The 21242-nt window shown below is 51.8% G+C and overlaps 1 protein-coding gene across 1 annotated transcript in view; it reads right to left on the minus strand.

Annotated features, from left to right (window-relative positions):
• Positions 1–21242, minus strand: part of Fam20c (FAM20C golgi associated secretory pathway kinase) — a 55131-nt gene that overhangs the window by 25916 nt on the left and 7973 nt on the right. Inside the window, exon 3 of the mRNA XM_026405711.2 lies at positions 16986–17064. Coding sequence (XP_026261496.1) covers positions 16986–17064 — 79 coding nt within the window. The remainder of the gene's footprint in view (positions 1–16985; positions 17065–21242) is intronic.

Below are 21242 nucleotides of genomic sequence, written 5' to 3' on the forward strand. Positions count from 1 at the left end.
ACGTTGAGTCAAGTGCACCAGACACTTTGCGCTAAATTTGGCTTCGCTTGTTCTAGACCATGGGGGTGGGGGGTGTTGCTCATCTGTCTCTTTTTCCCCTCGGGCATCTCATTCACCCCCCTGGTCTCTCTTGGGTGGGGCAGAGTCCTCAGTGGTCAGTGCCATCTGAGCTGGGGGCGGCTTTCAAGCCCCTGTGGCTGTGGACAGGAGTAGACCCCTTTGGGTTGGGCCACACCTGCTCTTCACAGAACTTCTTTCCACCGTTGGGGGGCAAGTTGGAAAGAACTTGAGAATAAGGATGGTAAGAGCCCAGGAGGGGTGGGGAGGGCAGCGATGTGTCTGAATTATTTATGCACCGGCTGGAATAGATCACTGTCAAGTTCCCAGAAAAGGAATTCCTCACAGTGAAGGGAAGAAGGCCTAATATACAGGCAGAATGCACTCTCTAAATGCCTCTGTCCTGGAAAATGGGCCTTTCACAAGTGTTTTGTGGCAAACAAGGTTATGTTGAGACTTTCTAATTCTGAGGTGAAGGGGCCCTATGGCAGGAACAGCTATCCACTGATTCTCCCAGCAGATTTGCCCCTGGAGGCTCCTGGAGGGGGCAGGAGCTGCACCCGGAGTCAGGGAGCTGCCTGGGAGTCCTGGGGTTGGTGCCCTTCTGAAACTCAGTTTGCTGGCAGGTGGCATCCAAAAAAGCATCCAGAGCCAAGTTCAGGGAGGAGGTGTCTCTGCTATGGGGCCCTCAGTGGTGAGAGAGGTGGGGGCATATGTGCTGAAGACAGAAACAAGAAATGGCCCTTGTCAGCAGGGCCAACACTGGCGGATGCGGGAGGGACATAGTCTGGAGCAGCGGAGGCTGCACTGCAAAGAAGATGGCTTCAGCACTGGGTTGTCTACACCTGCCACCTGACTTTGTGATGCACTTGTTCTTGCCTGTGGAGACTGCGGCCTCCTGGAGCCTCCTGGAGCCCAGGGCTGCTCCCAGTCTCCCAGATTCTCCGTGGAGGCATTGGGGTCTCTTAAAGGAGGGGTGAGGGTGCTAGCCCCACTCTGAGCCATGACTCTGGTCCCTAGGCCTAGTCTCCTGCAGCTGCCTGGACTCTGGGTGTCCCCTTCTGGGCAGAGGAGCCTGAGCCCACATAGCACCAGAGAAAGACTGGGCTACCAAAGGCCTCGAAGCACTCAGAGGTTTCCAAGGAGCCTGAGGATGGGGGAGGGCAGGAGGCGCCACGCCAAGATTGCACAGGGGAGGATCTCCTACTGACCTCTTCATTTTGACAAAACCCCTTCCACTAGTGGGAGATTTTGAGGACCACAGGGGACTGGAGGGTCTTCCTCCTGGGCTCTGTTACCCAGTGAGACCTGCGCATCAGACCTTGGGGGCTTTCCCATAGGCTCTAGTGGCCCTTGTGCATGGCCAGAGCTGCAGAACGAAGCAGGGACATGCAGGCTTTCCGAGGACCACTAGGAACCCTATTAACTGGTCAGACTGACCCCCTACCCCGGCCCCCTTCACCACGTCTGCAGAAACGGGGATGACAGCTCTTCAAAGTGGGATGCTGGAGCAGAAAAATGACTGGTTTCTTTGAGTGGAAATTAACTGAGAAGAGACTCTTCACCCTCTTATGGTCGATTTAATGAAATCAATAGGAAGAGATTCAAAAACTAGTAACTATAAGGAAAGTCTGAAATCATTCCATTAAAAGATAATTGTGACAGTGTAGTCTTGATTTCAAAAGCAAAGGGGGAAGGATTTATTTACTAGAAAATGTAAGCTCTACTGTGGGTTATTTTTGTTGTTGTTGTTGTTTGTTGGTTTTCGTGGCCTTGGGGATGGAATCCAGGGCCTCACCATGCTAGGCAAGGGCTCTACCACTGAGCTACACAACCAGCCCCTTTACTGTATTCTTTTTTTTAAGTTGTTGATAGACCTTTATTTTATTTATTTTTATGTGGTGCTGAGGATAGAAACCAGTCACACATGCTAGGCAAGCGCTCTACCACTGTGCTTCAACTGAGTTTTTTTTTTTTTTTTTTTAAGAGAGAGAGAGAGAGAGAGAGAGAGAGAGAATTTTTAATATTTATTTTTTAGTTCTCGGCGGACACAACATCTTTGTTGGTATGTGGTGCTGAGGATCGAACCCGGGCCGCACACATGCCAGGCGAGAGCGCTACCGCTTGAGCCACATCCCCAGCCCTACAACTGTGTTTTTAAAAAACACTCCTGTCACTTATCCAGGATTCAAGACCAAGGTCAAGGGGGCGTGGCCAGAGTGGGAGAGGCCGATGGAGTTGGCGGAACCCTTCTTCCACCTGCCTGAAAACAGGTGTTTCTTCTGTGCTTCACCCCTGTGGTTCATCATTTTATTTAATAAAAATTGATTTATTTTATTTAATAAAAAATGATTTATTATTATTTAAAGGCAATAAAACGACCAGATGACACTAACAACGAAGCTAGGGATTAAATATTTAGCGTGAATGTTATTGCGTCATCTTGTTTTTCCCTCCAAGAGCCCTGGGTGTTTACAAAGTATCAATACGGAAAACAAACTGCATTCAGAAGTGAGGAGCTTGCCTTCCAGCCCATTTTCTGGGCTTGTAGAAGATCTTAAGTCTGCAGAATTTCCTTTTGGGGCTTCAGAAACCACCAGATCTGATCAAACCACTTTTGAGCAAAATTTCCTGACTTTCATTTTGCTCCCCTGGTATGAGGAAAAATGAAGAGCATATTTTCTCTCCCTTCTTTTCATCTTTCCTCTTTTCCATGATGACTAGAACCATGGCCCACACACCAGCATGAACCCAAAGATGTAATGATCAGAGAAAAACAGACGCTTTCGATATCGCTGTGGGGAGAATGTTTCTGGAGAAAACAACTTGCTTGCTTTCATTTTTGTAATTTCCAGGAGCCCCCAGAGGAACATCCTCCCATGTGGTCAGGCAGCTGGGTTGAGGTCTGGACAGAAGAGTGGCCAGAGAGGCTGGGGGCTGGCTGCCCAGGCTTGGCCTGGCAGCTCTGGGCATAGGCCATGGGCACACGCTGTGGCCTACCCATTTGAGGTTGGGCACGGTGGGCACGGTAACAACTTTGCTCTGAGGTTTTTCCTCCATTTTAACCACTCGTTCACCTCGCTGTCAGGTTTGCACAGCTGCTACCCTTTATCTTATTAAGCAAAAAATTCCCTAAATGCCATGCCAGAGCAGGAAGATGGCTAACTGTTGTGGCCAGCCTCAATGCCATTCTGGTCACAACTAAGGCCAGGGGCATAGAGTGACCCCTGGATGCCAGAGGACCCATGCTAGCAAGATTTGGGACAAGCACAGTGTCCCAGTATAAGCAGCTGGGACACTGTGATGACCTGTGCTATGCAGATAGGACCTGGGAGAAAAGAACAATCTCTAGTTACCTCATCAGTGTCGAGGTCAGGCCCTCGACACTGGGGCCACACAGTCATGGACACAGCTTTGCAGCAGCATGATTGTGGGGTGGTGGTCCCCCAGCATGCCAGACCCTTATCTGTGAATGGACAACGATGCTCCTTTATGGGGTCACATGAGTGTTAGCTAACAGACCCTTGCAGCCAGCTCAGTCAGCCCTGGGCTTGGGAGCCATGCATTCGTTGTTAAGCTAGTTACTTAACATTGTTATAGTCTGAATTTAATCCACACAGGTTATAGGTTATAGATTATAGATTAGAAATTATAGGTTAATGGAATATTAATTAGTAAGCAGAACAGGATTATGATAAGTGTTATAAAATTAGTAATGTTAAGTTTCTCCAGTCTGCCCTAGTTGTAAGATAGAAAAAGTAACAGTACAACAATATAATCACTGTAAGACATAAGATTTAAGTTGCTAACAATAAGATATATAGATAATGTAAGGTGATAAGTGTAAGCTCAGAGGTCTAATATAGTTACAGATAGTTACAGATAAATATAGAGATGGATATAGGTTACTAGAACAGTAGTTAAGTATAAGAAATAACTATGTAACTCATTGTAGCTATAGGGACTCCATCTTCTTGGTTCTTGTGAGAAACTTGTTACATAGGCTGTTCTCAAGGTGTTATTTTTAAATTGTCTTGGTTTAGACCTATACAAATGAGGATATAGATCCCCATAAATGAATATATGGTTTTCTGGTTTTGCTCTGCTAACTTCAAAACCCTGTATTCTGCTTGCTTGCAATTTGCAAAATTTGATAGAAAAGACCCCAGGGGATGATTTCTTCCCTATTTTTCTCCCTTAAATACCTTGGTTATAAACAACTCAGAGCTGCTGTTCTTTCAGAGAGCTACTCAGTCTCTGATGAAAGCAGTTCCTGGCCAGGTAAAATTGGCAACTGGCAAAATAGATAAAACAAAATTCTTTGATTTGTTTCAAATTTGGACCTTGTGTGTTTTCTGAGTGGTCTCCCATAAGGACATTAGTTGTTAAGCTAGTAGTTGTTCCTAAGCCCCCCGCCCACCATCCTGAGCTGGGTGGCTCCTAGCCAGCATGTTCTGTGCTCACAGTGGCTGAGAGGCGAGGAGAGGAAGTGACTATCCTGTACAGGTTGACATGGGCACTTGGACACAAGGAGAAAGGCCTGCAGGATCCCAGCTGAACAAAGCAGGGTTTTGTGAGGGAAGGTCTTCGTGAGGGAAGACCCTCCTTTCAAGGGCCCATGTACTCCTGATCAGGGCACCCCCTGCCCCACCTCCCCCAGGATCATGTGCACATCTCTTGAGCTCTTTAACGTCCACTTGTTCTGGGTGACAATGCCTCATGGGGCTGGCAGCCATTCTCTGATGGCATCCCGAGTCAAGGGGTAAGGGCAAACACAGTATAACTGGGACCCAAAGGCTGGGAGGGCTCAGAAGGGTACAGATTCTTTGCAGAGGCAGCACCTATGGGCTTCCTTGGGCCTCCTCATCTAGCTGGGCTCTCCAGAGCCTCTTTCAGAATTGTCACTTATTTGTTTTTCAGATTAATAAAATTCATTTTTTTTCTGACTATAAAAATAATCCAGGAAGCTGGAAATGACCTGTGTGTCCACAACTCGACCAGCAAGTACGTGATGGTACCTCTGGGATGCTTGGGAGGGATGCAGCCGAGTGCTCTGAAGAGGTACCAAGACCCAGTGTGGTACCTGGAAAGCCCTGGTTGCACTAACAGGGCCTTTGCTCTTCCTGCTTCATGTGCAGTCATTGCCCTAGCCCACACAGGCACACACACACACATGAGCACACACATGCACATTCATATGCTCACATAGAAGCACTTGTGTGCACACTGTGTGCCCATGCATGCCCGTGCACAAACTCATGCATAAGAATATGCATATATAACCCTGCTCACTATGCACCCTTTCATACTGGTGCTGCCCGTATCTTGCTTGGTCCACTGGGGCCCCCCGCTTTCTGCCTCTGCTCAGCACTGGGCCCAGGATCTCAGAGCCTTCAGCAGACACCAGCTGCATCCTGCTCAGAGCTGGCACTGGCCCTGAGGGGGTGGACTGTTCTCTACCAGCCCTGGCTCCCCACACCAGGTCACTCAGTTTGCTTTTGGAAACTGAGGCTGGAAGCATCAGCCAGAAGCTCTGGAGATGTCCAGTGGCATTGGGCTGCTCTGGACACTGATTCCCTCCATCCTCACAGCCAGCACTCTGCCCTGCCTTTCAGGGGCTGTGCTCATTCCCCACTGACCCAGCATCCTGGGAACTTTCTCAAAAGCACATCGCATCACAGCACAGCACCCCGGACCTATAGCTGAAGTCCTGGCATGGTCCTCAGGGATCTGCATGGCCTCCAGTATTGCCCCAACCTTGGGTTCTAGACACCCACCTGATCCTAATGCAGACGCCCTGGTGATCCCATGTTCTGCACACATTCCTCCCCAGCGCCTCCCTCAGCATCTCCTCTGTATCCATTAAAGCCCAGGTCCAAAGAACTGCCCATGTTCAGCGCTGCTGGGGAGGCAACTCTGTGCCCTGTGGCCTGCCCAGAGGGGTGCTCTGCAGAAACTGTGGGAGGAACCCGTGGAATCATGGAATGAGGCTGCTTGTCTTTACGCCCATCTCCACCATGCTCCTCAGCTTGAATCCTCCCCCTGGGATTTGCTCCTTTCAGAAGCTTTCCTGCTTGTTTACTCTTTATCAACTGTCTCCCTCTGAAACTTAAGTCCCACTCTAGGTGGGACCCGATGTGTCTGCTTACTGGGGAATCCTGAGCTGCCAGGTGGGGCTGGGGTTGTAAGGAAGAATGGAAGAATGTTCACATAAGACTTATGAGGGTCACCTTTCAGACAGGGCAAGAAGGCTCCTGGTGTGCTGGAGCCCACTGCCCAGGGCGTGCAGAGCTCCCAAGCAGCTCATCTGGCAGGAGGGGGCTCAGGCTGCTGCCCACTGACTGGGTTGGGATCTGACTATGGGTCTTGGCCTGGCTTCCCTGCCAGGGAGGATGCCGAAGCTCCAGAAAGCCGGGAGGCTCTGCCATGGGCCCTGGGTGGGGAATAGGCCTGGAGGTCGGCCCAAGCTGAATGGAGACACAAAAGGGTCCTTGTCCACTTCTGGTCAGGCTCCGGCCACTGCTGGCTCCACACCCACAACTAGCGATTGGGCAATCTGTTTGCTTTTGGGGCCTGGTGAAGGCACAGTGCAGTCAAAACATGAATTATTTATCAGCAGGACAGCAAATCCTTGGAAATTCCTCACCACTGCCTCCCGGGTCCTCAAAACCCTTTTATTTCCCTAAGCCTTAGTCTGAAGGGGACGTGCCTAGAAGGTTTCCACCATGATCACTCCTAGGAGAATTGCTCCTCAGCCTACGTGATCCACCAAAGGCCTCCTGCTCACCCCAATGACCCCAAAAGATAACCTCCATGCCCAAAGACCTTCCACAGTTCTCCTGCTCACCCCAAGACTACTTCAGGTCTCCACTCACCCTAAGATCACTCACAGGTCTCCTGCTTATCTCAAGACCCACCAAGAGATAACCTGAAGACCCCTCATGTTGTCCTGTGTACCCCAAGACCCACTCAGAGCTAACATGCACACACCGAGGTCTCCTGCTCACCCCAAGACCCCTCATAGGTTTCCCATTCACCTGAGACCACTCCAAAGTCACCTGGTCACCCTAAGAGCTACTCAAGGGTCATCTGCTCACCCCAAAATGCACTCAAAGCTCTCCCACCAGTGTGGCTAGGCAACTGAGATTTTCCTCTTCTCTTTCCCTCCAGCCCGCACACTCTTGCCCAAGGGGTGCAGATCTCTGAGTAGAAATGTGTTTGACCCACAGCCCAAGTGCTCTCTCCAAGGACTGTGCCGCAGCCCAATCCTGTGTGTCCAGCACAAGAGCAAACCAGGCTCTTATGACAAGTAGTTGATCATCCTCTACGATGGTCTGTCCTGGGACCTCATCTATTCCCAGGTGGCAGGTCAATGGGGGTCTAGTGTCCACTCTCAGGCTCTGGACTCCCATTTCTTCTGATGGGCCTTTGTGTGCTACAACAGTGTACAAGGCCACAGGGTCTGGGCTGTACTGAGTTTCTGCCACCAAAACTATCTCCCTTCATATTTGGGCACCAGAACTTTAAGGTTCATGGAGGAAGCCATGTCCATTGCTGGGCAGGTCTATTCTTTAGTCTTCTGAACACCACAGAATTTTTTTGCAAGGGCATCTACCAGAGTGAACACACTTGGATCAGGGACCATGTGAAATTCCACTCAGACCCCTGCCAGAGGACCAGAGAGAGCAGACACTCTGCTTGGGCAGCCTCCCAGGTGGTCTCTGGTTGTTCCTAAGTGCTTCCCTGTACCTCTGCTGAATTGTTTTATATTTGGGGATTTTGTCTGCACCAGGCTGGGCTCTGCATGGGCTCTGGCCTTTAATCCATGCTACATCAATTCTTGGTCCTCCTGAGGGGCATCAGCCAGTGGGGAGCTGTGCCCCAAATCTAGACATCTTGCATCCAACTCCCTAATTCTCTGTCAGGGCCAATGGTCTCCCATTCTGCTCTTGGCCTGTCCATGACCCAGACAGGTGGCCCAGCCAGGATTCTTGGCCACTTCATCCATCTTGGGCAGTCTTTGTTCTCCTTCACTCCCTCCTTCATTCAGCAAACACAGGTGCATACTGGTGATGGAGTTAATGTGTACCCCAACCCCCAGTTCTTTCTTTATCCTCTGAGGAGTCATACCTTGTCCCTCAGACACATGCCAGCTCCTTCTCTGCCCCTGATGGTGACCAGGTTTCCTGTCACCAATCAAATAGAAGCACCAAGAAGGGACAAAAGGGACTGTGGCATCACATCTAGTCTCACTGATACAGTGAGAGCTCCGTGCCCAGCTTCATGCCCAGTGCTGGGGTGGGGACCCTTGCTGACCTCCTGGTTGTGGCAGGGATCCCCACTGATGTCCTGGCTGAGCACTAATGACCTCAAGACACACCTCATATCTACTGAACTTAGGCTGGAAAAGAATGGCCTGTAGGCTCTTGATCTGTCACCTGTCACCCACATTTCCCAACAAATCAATCAATGAGTGCTGGCTTCATGAGCCCAGCATAGAGAAATGACCCGACAGGCCCTGGGTTGGGCTACACTATGGACAGGAGTCCTGCACAGAGAGGGCAGAGGGGCTGGAGCAGTGGGGAGGCCACCTGGTGTCTACATCCGTGTATGCTCAGCCCCACTGTCTTCCTTGGGGACCAGGCTTGGAGTCTAGAGTTAGAGTTGCATTCATCTCCAGCTCAGCTATGAGCTTACTAGGGACATTGCAGAGTCTCAATTAAGAATGTCAAAGGGGCCATTTCCCAGGGCTTGTGAGGACCCCTGGAGGTTAGATACTAACAGCACTGGATAAAGTGCCAGAGTGGGGGTTTGTGGGGCCTTGGGGGTGCAGGTGCTCAGAGGGTCAAGGCAGCTGCAATTAGGGTTAAAGTCTGTAACAGCTATGTGAGTGGACTGAGCAGCCTGTCAACATGTCTCAGTGACACACTGGGCCACCATTTCAAGGATGAGGACTCTGAAACCAAGGGAAACTGGCAGGGCCAGGCCTCCAGTATGTCCCATGTCACACACACCTCACAAAGCACCTGTGGGTGCCTGAAAGGGATGGTGGCCCCTGTGCACTATACAGGGCCTGAGGTGCATATCTAACGGACCATCAACAGAATGTTAATCAAAGAACGTGGTCACGGGTCTCCCAGTGCCAACATGCAGCAGGGAGCTGGGCCCTTCTGAAGGGCTGGTGCCAGTCACCACAAGGCCTCAGTGGAGACCTCTATATGTCCTGTGCTTGCAGTCTGCAGTGGCACATGCTGCAGGATGAGGCACAGGGAAGGCTCACTGTTAAACTCTCATTCTGCTAATACTCCACACGCCTTGCCCTCCACAGACGCTGTAGTACTGTAGGAACACGTGGCTACTATGGAGGGCCTGCCCCACCCTGTCTTGCCTACCCAGCCTCTCAGCACCGGGGGAGGTGTCAGGGGAAGCCTGCATGTCCCCTGGGCCTCCCTGTACCTGGCCACCAGCTGCCACAAGCACTTCAAGGACAAATGTGACCTCCTGGTGAGCTTCAGCCCATCATTTCCGATGTGCCTATAGGGGCTCTGAGCAGCATGTGTTGTGATTTTGTGCTCCCCTAGGCCCGTGCACGGTGTCCTCCTGCTTATGTCAGCCAATGAGTTTTTGCTGAGAAAGGGGACATCAGGGAGGGGCTCAAGGTCACAGATAGCCAGTGTGTGGATCACTGCTTCCTAGAGATGAGAGAGTCAAGGTTGATGGCCACTAGAGGCAAATGATGCCTCCAACTGGACATAGGTTGTGCATTTGGAAGGGGTCACTTCAGCTGCAGGGTTGTGGTCATGGGCTATATTGGCTTCCTGTTCAGATCGGTGGCCCTAGTGCAAGACCTCCAGGGGAAGCCTGACCCAGGCCCCTGAGTCTGCATGCTGCATCTGACCCCCTCCAAGAGAGGGGAGCCTGCTGCCACACTTGGCTCTGTGGGGCGATTCCTTGCCATGGTCCCAGCACCATTCTGGGCCAATACACGACATTGTAGAGGAGGGGGCTGTTCACGATGGGCCCTGATCTCCTGCCTCTGCTCTGTACACACTCTGCTGCCTCCAGAACAGGCCCTGGTGTGTACGGAAGGAGGGCTCGGATTTCTGCAATAGAAATACCCTCCAGGCCTGCAAGTTTCTCAGCAGCTGCCTGTGTTTATGCATCTTGGCTGCGAGGAATTCCTAGGCCTTGGGACAGCTGTTCACAGAGTCTTCTCTGGAGACACAGAAACAGACATATATGTTTCTATTCTTTGCAAAAGGAGAGAAAACTAGAGGACCTGGGAGGGAGGGCCCTGCAGCCCACAGGGGGGCCCACGGCTGAGTCAGAGCCCAGAGGCTCAGCCAAGACCCAGCAGGGAACGGAAATCAAGGGAGGTGGACATAGAGGGCGGGGACCCTGCCCTGAAGACCACAGCTCAGCCCAGCTGCACATGCAAGACAAACTGGAGTGTTCAAGGTCCCTTCACCAGGAAGCAGTGCCTCCAAATGCTCCATGGGGGGGTGGGGTGGGGTGGGCAGAAGCAGAAAATTCCAGGGCCTCTCTGAAAAGACTCCCAGCCACAGAACTGAGGATTCAAGCTCCTAGCCTGACCTTTCCTCAGTGGCACGTTGCCCAGAGGGCCTGGAACCAAAGCCAGGGGCCCTGGACTCAGGCCCTGGCCTGTACTGCTCACTGTTTACCTTTAGTTGAGCTTCAATTTCATCCTCCCCTCCTGGGAGGGGGCCTCTGGCACCACAGCCTGGTGGGTGAGGAAGAGCATCTGGGATGGGAGGAGAGGCTGCCACCGCAGATCCTGTGGACCACCAGTGCACAGCACGGTTTGGGGCACCTGCGCTCGCCTCTATTTCCCCTCGTGGACTATCCAGAGGAGGCATTGGCCAGAAGACCTGCTCTTGATTTCATAATGTGTGACAGTTTTACACACCTACATATGCACACCTGCTGTTCACCTGCTCTCGCCCCTGCTCCCGCCTGGTGGGCTAGGTTCACTGCAGAGGGGCACACAGCTTCTCCTACCACCCTTATCTCTGTCCCTCGTGTTCTTCAGCATCTCCACGTGGCTGGCTGAGAGATGGTCCCTCTGAATCACTGGTCTGTGATTCTTGCTCTGCCTCTGCTGTCAAGGCAAGGCCCTGAGTGGTTTCATCCTCCCTGAGGCATGCATCAACACGAGGACTTTACAGTCTCTGCTCCACGCTGCTGAGAGGCTAATGCCTAAGGTAGTGGTGTGACTGTGGGTGTTGTGTGGCTATTGGCACTGAGCGGCTCAGGGTGTTGTATAGATGGACAGTTGGGTGGTTGTATGGTACTGGATGGCTATAGACAGTTGGGTGGCATTAGGGTGTTGCGAGTATAAATACTGCATGGCTGTAGGGTGCTGGGTGACTATGGGCAGAGGGGTGACTGGGCCTTTGGGTGCCTGTAGGGTGTTATGGGTATAGGTAGTTGCATGGGTTTTGAGTATTGGGGGACTAGGGTATTCTCACTAACAGTAGGAAGTGAGAACCTAAAACCCAACAGGGCCAAGAACCAGTGGAATGGACAGACTAGCTGTGGAGCAGGGTTGCAGCCCCTCTGCAGAGCTCCACCCACATCCATATTTCCCCCTGAGACATGGGTTCTGGGCAATGGTAGGGGCCCTGAGTATTCCACTCTAGCCTCACACAATGAATATAACCGGGCCCAGAGTGGGCAATAAGTTTGACAGAATGGCACAGCAAAGGGTGTGGACCCAAGACTTGGCCCAGCAGCATTCCTTTATGCTCCAACACCATATGCCTCTCTGCCTACACATCTTGAGAGGGACCTTGAAGGCCACCAGCCACCCAAGCTGGAAGCCTCCCCGCCTTCATGCACCCAGGTCCTATCATGTGGTACCTTGAAGGTCTCCTCCAGCCTCCCCACCCCAGCCACCCTGCACAGCAGCCAGAGGCCCAGCACACTGCTGACTGCTGCTCCTGGGGACAATACCAGGTGCTAGCCCCCAAATGCTCCAGGAACTGGCCCTGCAGCCTGTGCTCAGACCCAGGACTGCTGGACACCACAGTGGCAATGGGTTGTTCTGCAACTGCACTTCAACATGGTACTGCAGCCACATGCAACCAGTGGGCACTTGAGGTGCAGCTAGAGATGGAGCAGCCGCAGTTCAATCTTATCCCATAACTGACTTCATTGTAGGCTGCCGTCTGCCACATTGGACCCTTGGACAGCCCAGCTCAGCCCTGTGGAGGCTGTCTGTCCTGGATAGTGTCCACCTGACCTCTGGGCTTTTGCACAGGCTGGTCCTATGCTTAAAGGGAATGACCTTCACTTGACCTTCACACTCACAATGAGGCTCAGCTGGAGGCTGCTTCCACCGCACACTGCTGCTCGGGCTGTTCTTCCCTCAGCCGGACCCTTCTGGGCAGTGGAGCTTGTGGGTACCACCCCAGCTTGCCCAGACTGTCACTCATTCTGCACACATCCACAAGGAGCAGACACTGGCTGCCTTGAGGGCTGGATATGCACTGCTCTGTCCTGACAGCAGGAAATTTAGAGAGCCACTGGAGAGGAACTATGACCAGGGCTTAAGGCTTCCCCATGAGCCCTGGGTCTGAATGATGTCTGTGTTCCCATCAGGGGCTTGATGAATGTTACAGAATTGGTTGGATGAACACTTCTGTCAGGAGGTGGTCATGGCTGCGTCATGGCAGCTGTGGGCATGCCTGAAAGGTTTCTTTCCAGGAAGCAGTTTGTGCAAAGACGCTGTGGGACGTCCTAGTTCCATGCCCCATGAGTCACCCAGTTCTCCGTTGCCTTCAGGATAAAGTATGTCTGTTCCCAAACCATTCCTACAGCCTTACACCTGCACAGGCCTTGAGACTTTTCTACAAGACCTTGTTGACAAGTGGGTAAACTGAGTTCTGGTGGGAAAAACATTTCCTGGAGGTCACAAGCAGGAATGGAGGCTCAGACCACTGAACCATGGACTGACTCATCTGAGTCCAAAAGCAGCTATTCTGCCAGCTCTGCCCAGATGTACCTGCACCATGGTTCCCCCAACATCTGTGTGCTCCATTAGCATAAACACTGCACCAAGAGTGCATGCAGCAACAAAAATAAATAGAATGGACACCTAGGAATCCAAGCTCATGCTTGGATTTCAAAGTCTACCAATACATGACCACTGACCCATTCAGAGTGTATCGAGAACTCTCACCACTTAAGAGCAAATAGACAAATAACCCAACTAAAGAAATAACACAAACTCCAAATTGAAGTCTCCAAAGAAGATACACAAATGGTCAAGCTTGTGAAAAGGCACTTGATGACACTAGCATTAGGGAAGTCAAAACACCATGAGATTCCAACTGACACACACCAGGATGGCTGAGATCAAGATGGCACAGCTGCAGTACAAACCAAACTCAAGTGGTTGAACACAGTTGCTACATGACTTGGCATCTGCTCCTAGGTGCATGTCCAAGAGGACAGAAAATGTCCATGCAAAACTTGATCGTGAATGTTCAAAGCAGCGTTACTCACTGTAGATAATGTTGTTGTTATCGCCAACCCCAGGCCCATAAGCAAGACGTGGCCCGTGTGTACAATGGAAGATCACTCAGCAATAAGAAGGAACGAAGCCTGACGCACACCACAGCACAGACGAACCGTGAAACACTGTCATGTGAAATAAGCCCAGTCACAAATAAGGCACACTGTACAACTCCATGTCTGTGAAAGTCCGGAGTAAATAAATCCACAGAGGGGCGGAAAGGGGGATTAGAGCTTGTCATGTGCTGGGGGGATCAAGGGGGCTGGTGAGCAATGAAAATTTTAAGGAATTTCTTTTTGGAATAATGAAAAATTGATTCGAATCGACAGTGGTGATATGGCACAACTCTGTCAACAGACTAACAGCTACTGAGCTGCAGACTCTCAGTAGGGGAATTTATGGCCTGTGATTACATCTCAATAAAGCTGTTTTTAAAAAAGCTTAAGTACTCACGTTAGCACAAAAGCAAGAGTCTCCAGGAGCTCAGGGCTGACAAGCTGTTACATGTTTTCAAAGTCTACCAAGACATGACCACTGACCCTTCCATAGTCTCTCTCACACCTGCCCATCATGATGAAGGACCCCCAGGCACTGCCCTGGGTGCTATTCTCTTGATGCTTTCAACTTACACCCGTTACAATCCCAGAGGCAAAGTTACTCTGCCCATCTAATTAATTCCCAATACTCTCCTGGGAATGTATGCAGTGCAGGACTTTCTCCCAGGAGAACATCCTTTCTTAAGGAGAACTGTTAATCATCCATGGATTTTAATTTCTTAATACGTTGGTTAGGAACCACAGCTGTTTTCGTATTCAAATCACAGTCACTGGGGAATAAGAACCCTACAGGCATGAGCCTGAGGTCATGGGGTGAGGAAGGTTCCAGGTGTCTGGGAAAATCTACAAGACCTACCAAGAAGACCAGGTCAGGAAGACACGTGGGTAATTTGCAGAACGCAGTGATAGCCTCTAGCATGGGTCTCCACCTCTGTTCCCACCCCTAATGCTTCAAAGGAGGAATCCAGGTTGGCTTCAGGATGTGCAAAGCCTTGCTCTGCCAGCCTTGAACACATTCCCCAGCTTCTGCAGGATCTCGACCTTGTTTCCACGTCCATATTCTAACAGGCCTCAACCTCCCATCAGCCCACGTCTCACACCAACCTCACTGCCTGCTGCCATAGCCTAGACTCTCTGAGGCCTGTGCCTTTGATATCTGGAGCTGCTGGACCCCTCCCAGGACCTTCTCCATGGGGTCCTGGAGTCAGGGACTGCCATGGAAAGTTACTTGGCCTCTGAATTCAGCTCCTTGTGTGACCAAGGTGGGATATGACAATGTCCGCCAGGCAGCGGGTGGACACTTATGGAACTCTGTGTCTACCTGCTTCTCGGAGCTCTTGTCCCCTCATCTTCATATAACTGTCCTGCAGTTATATGGTGGGGATGAAACCTCGGCATAGAGCCTCCAGGCTGCAGGAGCCCATGGGATGTGGGTAGCAATAGCCCTGCAGAGCTGCAGCAGAAGACACCATGGCTGCTGCTGCGCACAGCTGGCCAGTCCAGCTCTGCAGGAGAAGCATCAGAACCTAGAATCTCTCCACTCTCCACTGGCCAGGTCACCTGAGCCCATAGGACTTGCTCTCCCAAAAGTTCCAACCCTGTGGAGCTCTCCCACACGCCTCCCAGCACAACTGAAAGCATCAGCAGAGTGGAACAGCACCCCTCAGAGGGCAGCAGAAATCTGTCTCCCAGACTTACCTCCCTCGCCCACCTCCAGCACAGCTTGGGGCCTGGAGACATCACTTACAGCTGTTGTCCTGGATTCTGGATAGCAGCTGCCTGTCCAGGCTCATTTATTCACCTGACTCCGCCTGGCTCCTCAGTGGTGCCCCTCATATTAGAGAATGGGGGCCTTAAAATAGCTCACTGGAGAGGCTGAGATCTCTCACAGCTGGCTCTCCTAAGCCAGAGATGTGAGATGTAAAGAAGCCACAGGAGGCCTGTTCCCCACCACCCTCTGGGATGTCCCAGGAGGACCACACTGGCCCCAGCCACACTCCCCTCCTGTTGTGCAGGTGTCTCCTGCCCAGCTTACAAAGGTCAGGTGGGGGCAGAAGAAACCAACTGGCTGTCCACACTGCTTCTGGTCACGAAGGGGCTGTGGCCAACCGTGCACCTCACTGGGGCCAGTTGGTAGTTCCCTGCACGGGGCAGATTCAGAGGAAGGCAAGAACTCTACTTCCAAGCATGAAATCATGGAAGAAGCCCCATAATCTCATAGCCAACACAGACTTGTCAGCCCAGCACACACTAGCCAGCCTGGGCTGGCCCCATGGCGAGAGGGACAAGGGTGGAGAGCCTTCATTTCAGCCCATGGCATGCTTTCCTGGTCTCTCTGTCATTTCTATGAATAGCCTTTCTGTAGCCTGTGGCAATGTGTGGTACTCAGTCCCAGGCTCCTGAAGTCCTGCAACTGAGGCCCGTGGAAAGGATCCTTGGGAAACCTTCCCTCTTTGAGTCTTCCAAAATATCTTAATGCTTCTGAATTAGTTACCATTTTTAAACATTTGAATGTTAAAAAGGAAAATCTCTGCATCTCTAGCTTATCTTGAAAATTAGAAATCAGGCCAGATGGCTGAGATCTGATGAGTCAACGGACAGCTGGCCCCTTCTGTGGGGACCCACACCCCATGTGCCACAGTCCTTGTCTAGCCCCTCAGTCACGTCTGAGACCCGTGTGTGCTCCTGGGCACTTGGGTTGCAAACTGTGCTTAAACAAGGAATCTCCTTGTTTGCAACTAACAGAAGACATGGTGCATGCTGGGACCCCTTGGGGTATCCAAGCCCCATGATGATCATAGTGGACGTCACAAACCACGAAGTCATCTACTTTCCTGTGGGGTCATGTGTTGCTCAGTGTTCCATGGGACTTTGGTGACATGGTTCCTCTTTTATCTATTGTAGGCAGGCAGATTGTAGGCAGACAGTCAACTCTAGCTGCTACCTCTAGACTGCCTTTTTTTTTTTTTTTGACACTCAGCTTTTCACTGTTCCTGTATTGAGGGCCACCAGGACCACAGGACAAGTGTGAGACAGAACAGCCACCTGAACAGCCCTTTATGAGTCGGAGAGCCCATGTCCCCATTCCAGAGGTTTCTTTGGTGTCCACACCCCCATCTCTTATAATTGAAAACCCACCTGCACGGGGAGGGTGACGCCCTGACAGGTTTTCAGGTACATAATGCTGACGCAAACAGGAAGAGCGAGGGTGCAGGTCACTCTGGCTGCCTCTTGGGCTTCTACCACAGTCCACTCCAAGATCTTCTCTCAGAAAACACTGCCTCCCCCATTTCACACTCCACCCGCCCTTGCACCCGCCCAGCGGCGGCACTTACTTCATGGGTTTGAACAGTGCTTGCCCGTAGTTCTGGAACGTCATGATGAGCTTGAGCTGCGTGCCCCCCGACTTCATGGCTGCAGGGAGGAGGGAGAGAGAAACAGGGTCACTGGCTGCCTCAGGCCCCAGTGAGGATAGGTGGGCAGGCCAGCCCAACACTCTATCCTCCAATCAGCTGGGATCCTCTGGCTGAGGGCCCCTCCCCATTCTGCCTGGGAAGTGGGGGGGCTTCAGCAATGATGTACCCTTGGCTGGCACAGGCTCCCCCGTGGTCCAGCTGTGGGAGCTGGGTGGACTCCTGTTGATTCCAGCTGGAGGTCTCAGCAGGAGTGTGCGTAAGTGTGTCACAGCACCAAGGGCCTGGTTTCCAGCAGGGATGGCTAGGTGTGCTTAACTGCTAGCACAGTTATACACATACACACACACCCCTACATACATGCATACCCTCACACACCCTAATACACACACAACACCTATACATTCCTAAACACAAGCATACATATATACACCCCTACACATATTCCACACATGCATGCACTGCTATACCTGCCCTGCGCACAACCCCACTGTGGCCTGGACAGAGTGGAGATTCTCCAGCGAAAGCTCCTGGGATTTGCAGGAGATTGCAGAGTTACTCGAAGGAGATTATAAAGACCCTTAAGTGGGAGGCCCCTCTGTCATCAGGACATGGTGGGCACTCATTTCCAGCATCTCATCAGCTCAGAAGGATGAAGAATTCCCCAAAGAACCCCTTTCCTGACCTTGGATTTTCCTTTTTGCTAATGGAGCAGCAGAAGGAAGGACATTTTCCAGGTTGGGGCCACAGTGAAGGCCCCGGGCCACCAGGATACAGGGCTGGGAAGGGGGTCACCCTACAGCACAAGCTGGCCAGGACGATGCACACAGGAGCTTGTCTAGCCTGTGCAGAGGCTTGTCCAGTGTGTCCTGTGTCCATACCGCACTCTGGCCACACGATAATGTCACAAGTGTGTCTAAGAGCCAGGTATGCAGGCTACACATTACGAATCGCAAGATGACTTCAGGCTGCTGGCGGCAAGAGGCAAAGTGGGCATGTGCTGGTGCCTGAGGGGTGGTCTTTCTGGGAGGAAGGAACAGAGCTGGCACTACAGAGGCAGAACAAACACATTGTCCTTGGAGGAAGAAAGCTTGGGCCTGAAGAGCTGTTGCTGCTGCCCACTTCAGTGGGGGTGGAACCCATGGCAGGTGAGGGCCCTATGGGGTTCCCAGGTGCTCACCTGGCAGCTTCAGGCTAAGGGTGGAAGCCAGAGTCCGGGAGAGGTTGGGCTGGGGCAATGGCAACAGAGGACGGTGGATATGAAAAGATGGGGGTTCTGAGGAGCACTTTGATGGAATGGTGTGGGGTGTGGAGATGTGACCAGGATGACCCTTGGGTCTCAGATAGAGCCATTGTTTGGCTGGAATAGAGCAGAGACAGAGAAAGCCCAGTTAGGTGGGGAGGGTGGCAGCAACCTGGGGGAGATGCAGGTGGGCCAGCAGCCTGAGGTTCTGAGCACTTCCCACAAGTGAGAAAAGCCTCAGGCAGCAAGGTCACCTGGGGGTAGAGTGCAGAGAACAAGGTGTGCACCTGTGCTTATTTAGGGGGAGAAAAGGCCAGCCAGGGGTTGAGAAGCAGTTGTTGGCGGGTGGGCATGGGGGGCGCAGGCCATGCTATATGTAGGAACCTGCTCAGAGGAGCAGGTGAGATGATGGCAGCCTGGCCTGGGAACTCTGGGGACCCCAAAGGGAGGGGAGTAGACAGATGTGCTTCCCCTGTCTGTTCCTTCATGTGGCTGGTTGGCATGTATGTGTGCTACGAGGACAGGACCTGGAGGGAGCAGGGCCAGTGTAGGGCCAGTTTTGCTGGTGGTGGCCACAGGCATAGGGCAGGATGCCAGAAAATGGGTCAGTTTGTAGGTTTGGTGGAGAAAAGTCCAGGGGGCTCCCTGTTGACCCTGAGGTTGGAGTTTGCTCAGCTTTCCTAGGCTGGGGCACCCCAGAGGGGAGAGACCTTCACCTTTCCAGCCTCAGCTTCCTCGTCGGCTAAAGGGGGCTCAGGAGGCCTGTCCAGCCTCTTCACAAAGAAGGGCCCCAGGCTGGGAATGTGCATGGTGCTACTCTTAGGTTAGGTGGGGGAGCTTGCTTATGAGGCCACTTGACATTGCAGATGTCATGCAAGGTGCTTGACCCAGAGCTGACCTGGGCCCAGCCTGGCATACTCCTGGGCAGCACTGGCCACTGCCCAACAGCTCACAGTGTGTGATGGGCTGGGTGCTGCATCCAGAAGATGGGCTGACATCTTGGCTCTGCCAAGGAAGGGACTAAGCACCCTGCATGGAACAGGTGTACTGTAACACCGCAGGACGGACTACAATCTCACCCTCCTAAACAGAACCAAAGAACTTTCAGTAAGCACAGCATGGTGCTTACTATTTATAATCGGAACCATTTTCTTTTAAAAACTCGAGAACACAAAGCATGGGTTTTCAAACTCGAATGCACAGACAGGCGCCCAAATCCCTTGCTATCTCTGGGGAGTAGAATTCAGATGACTTTAATTTCCTACTTTTCCTTATCTGTGCTTTCTAGATTCCTACAATGAACATTTACTACATTTTTCATAAGATGAAAAAAGAAGTGATGATTAAAAAATTAGTGGCCCGATTAAACCCCATTTGATGTTCCTGTTTCCATTTAATAACCAGGGTTGCTGGATTTAATTATTCCTGCCTGGGCCAATCCGGGACAGCACATCAACTCTTTCCAGGGCTTGTAATCCTGGTTTTTAAAATAACCAAATATTATGCAAATCTGGTCAGTTTAATCATTCTTGTCTGGAAGCGAGGCCCATCTGCCTTGCCATTCCTGGCCCTGTATATCACCAGCTCCCTGTAACCCCCATGGGGCAAACAGATGACTAGTATAAAGGGATTAAGCCTCCGGTGGACCCAGGTGCAGGCCCCAGGTTCAAGAGCAGATGGAGATGCCCTCACTGATAGGCCTCCTGCTTTGCAGTCCTAACCTGCTAGGCTGGGCCTCAGGAGCATCTCAACTGAGCAGCAATTCCAAAAAGGCCCAAGGCCAGGTGGAGATGGGGCTGTCCTGGAACACACCCAGTGCACCTCCCTGGAAATTCTTTATCCCAGAATGAGACCCAGACCCAGGTGACTAGTCCACTGAATCTCCACCTGAAACCTTCTCTCCATCTCCTTCTGTGGCCACACAAATCCAGGTCACACCCCACCAATCAGCACATGCATCAGAGCCCTGCTGGCCTCTAGGTAGTGTAGATGCCTATGCTCCAGCCACTTTCCCAGTCCTCCCCCCACTCCCGGCTAGTCCCACCTTCTGCAGACCCAAGATGACAGCTCTGCACCTTCCCTGGCATCCCTGAATAGAAGGGTTCCCAGACATGCTTGAACATGCATTGCTAATTGTTATACTTCTGAGTGCATCATTCGCTACACACATTAACAAATGCTAACAGAGCGCACTACGTGTTCATTCACAATGCCCATTGGCACCATAAATCCCATGACCCCCTATGGGCATGGGCATTTTGCTTATGGTCTTTCCTCAGAATATGTCAGAAGGAAGGAGATTTTTGCATGTCCTGAAGAACCCTGAGAAATTCCTTAAGAAGGTAAATTCTATAAATGCACAGTTGTCGCTACAGGAATACTAATGCATGAGTCGCCTGTGTGACCGGCAAGCCAATCTCCAGAGGCTCTAGCACTCTGCTAGGAACTCCCCAGACGAAGGACAAGGGCAGCCCTGGGTGGAGAGACTCACCCCAGTGTGAGGGAGGTGGCCAAGGAGCAGGAGCTGCCAGGCCCAGCTCTGCCATGTGTGCAAACACAAGGCCACTCCTCAGTGCCCACAGAGGACGGGCAGTGATGGAGTGCAATGCCAGAGCAGCCCAGCTCAGCACTTGTTTTCCTGTGGGAAACCAATAGTCTCCCCATTTCTAACAGGAACCCCAACCTGTATTTTAAAGGTCCCTCTCCTGACTTTTATAAAAATGAATTCTATTTTTTAAAGACCTCTGGATCACACAAGCATGTCCACGTGTGAGAGGCTTCCCTGTGGCCAGCTGGGCCTCCAACATGGCCACCCTTGGCCATCTCCTCTGAAAGGTGGGACAATGGCTATCCTTCGGGTCACAGTCAGGTGGGTGGTTCAACTGTTTTTCAGTCTCACTACCTTGTTTTAAGGGCAGGTGCAGACTCTCTCTGAA

This window comes from Urocitellus parryii, chromosome 9 (genome assembly GCF_045843805.1).
Source record: "Urocitellus parryii isolate mUroPar1 chromosome 9, mUroPar1.hap1, whole genome shotgun sequence".
NCBI classification, from domain to species: Eukaryota; Metazoa; Chordata; class Mammalia; order Rodentia; family Sciuridae; genus Urocitellus; species Urocitellus parryii.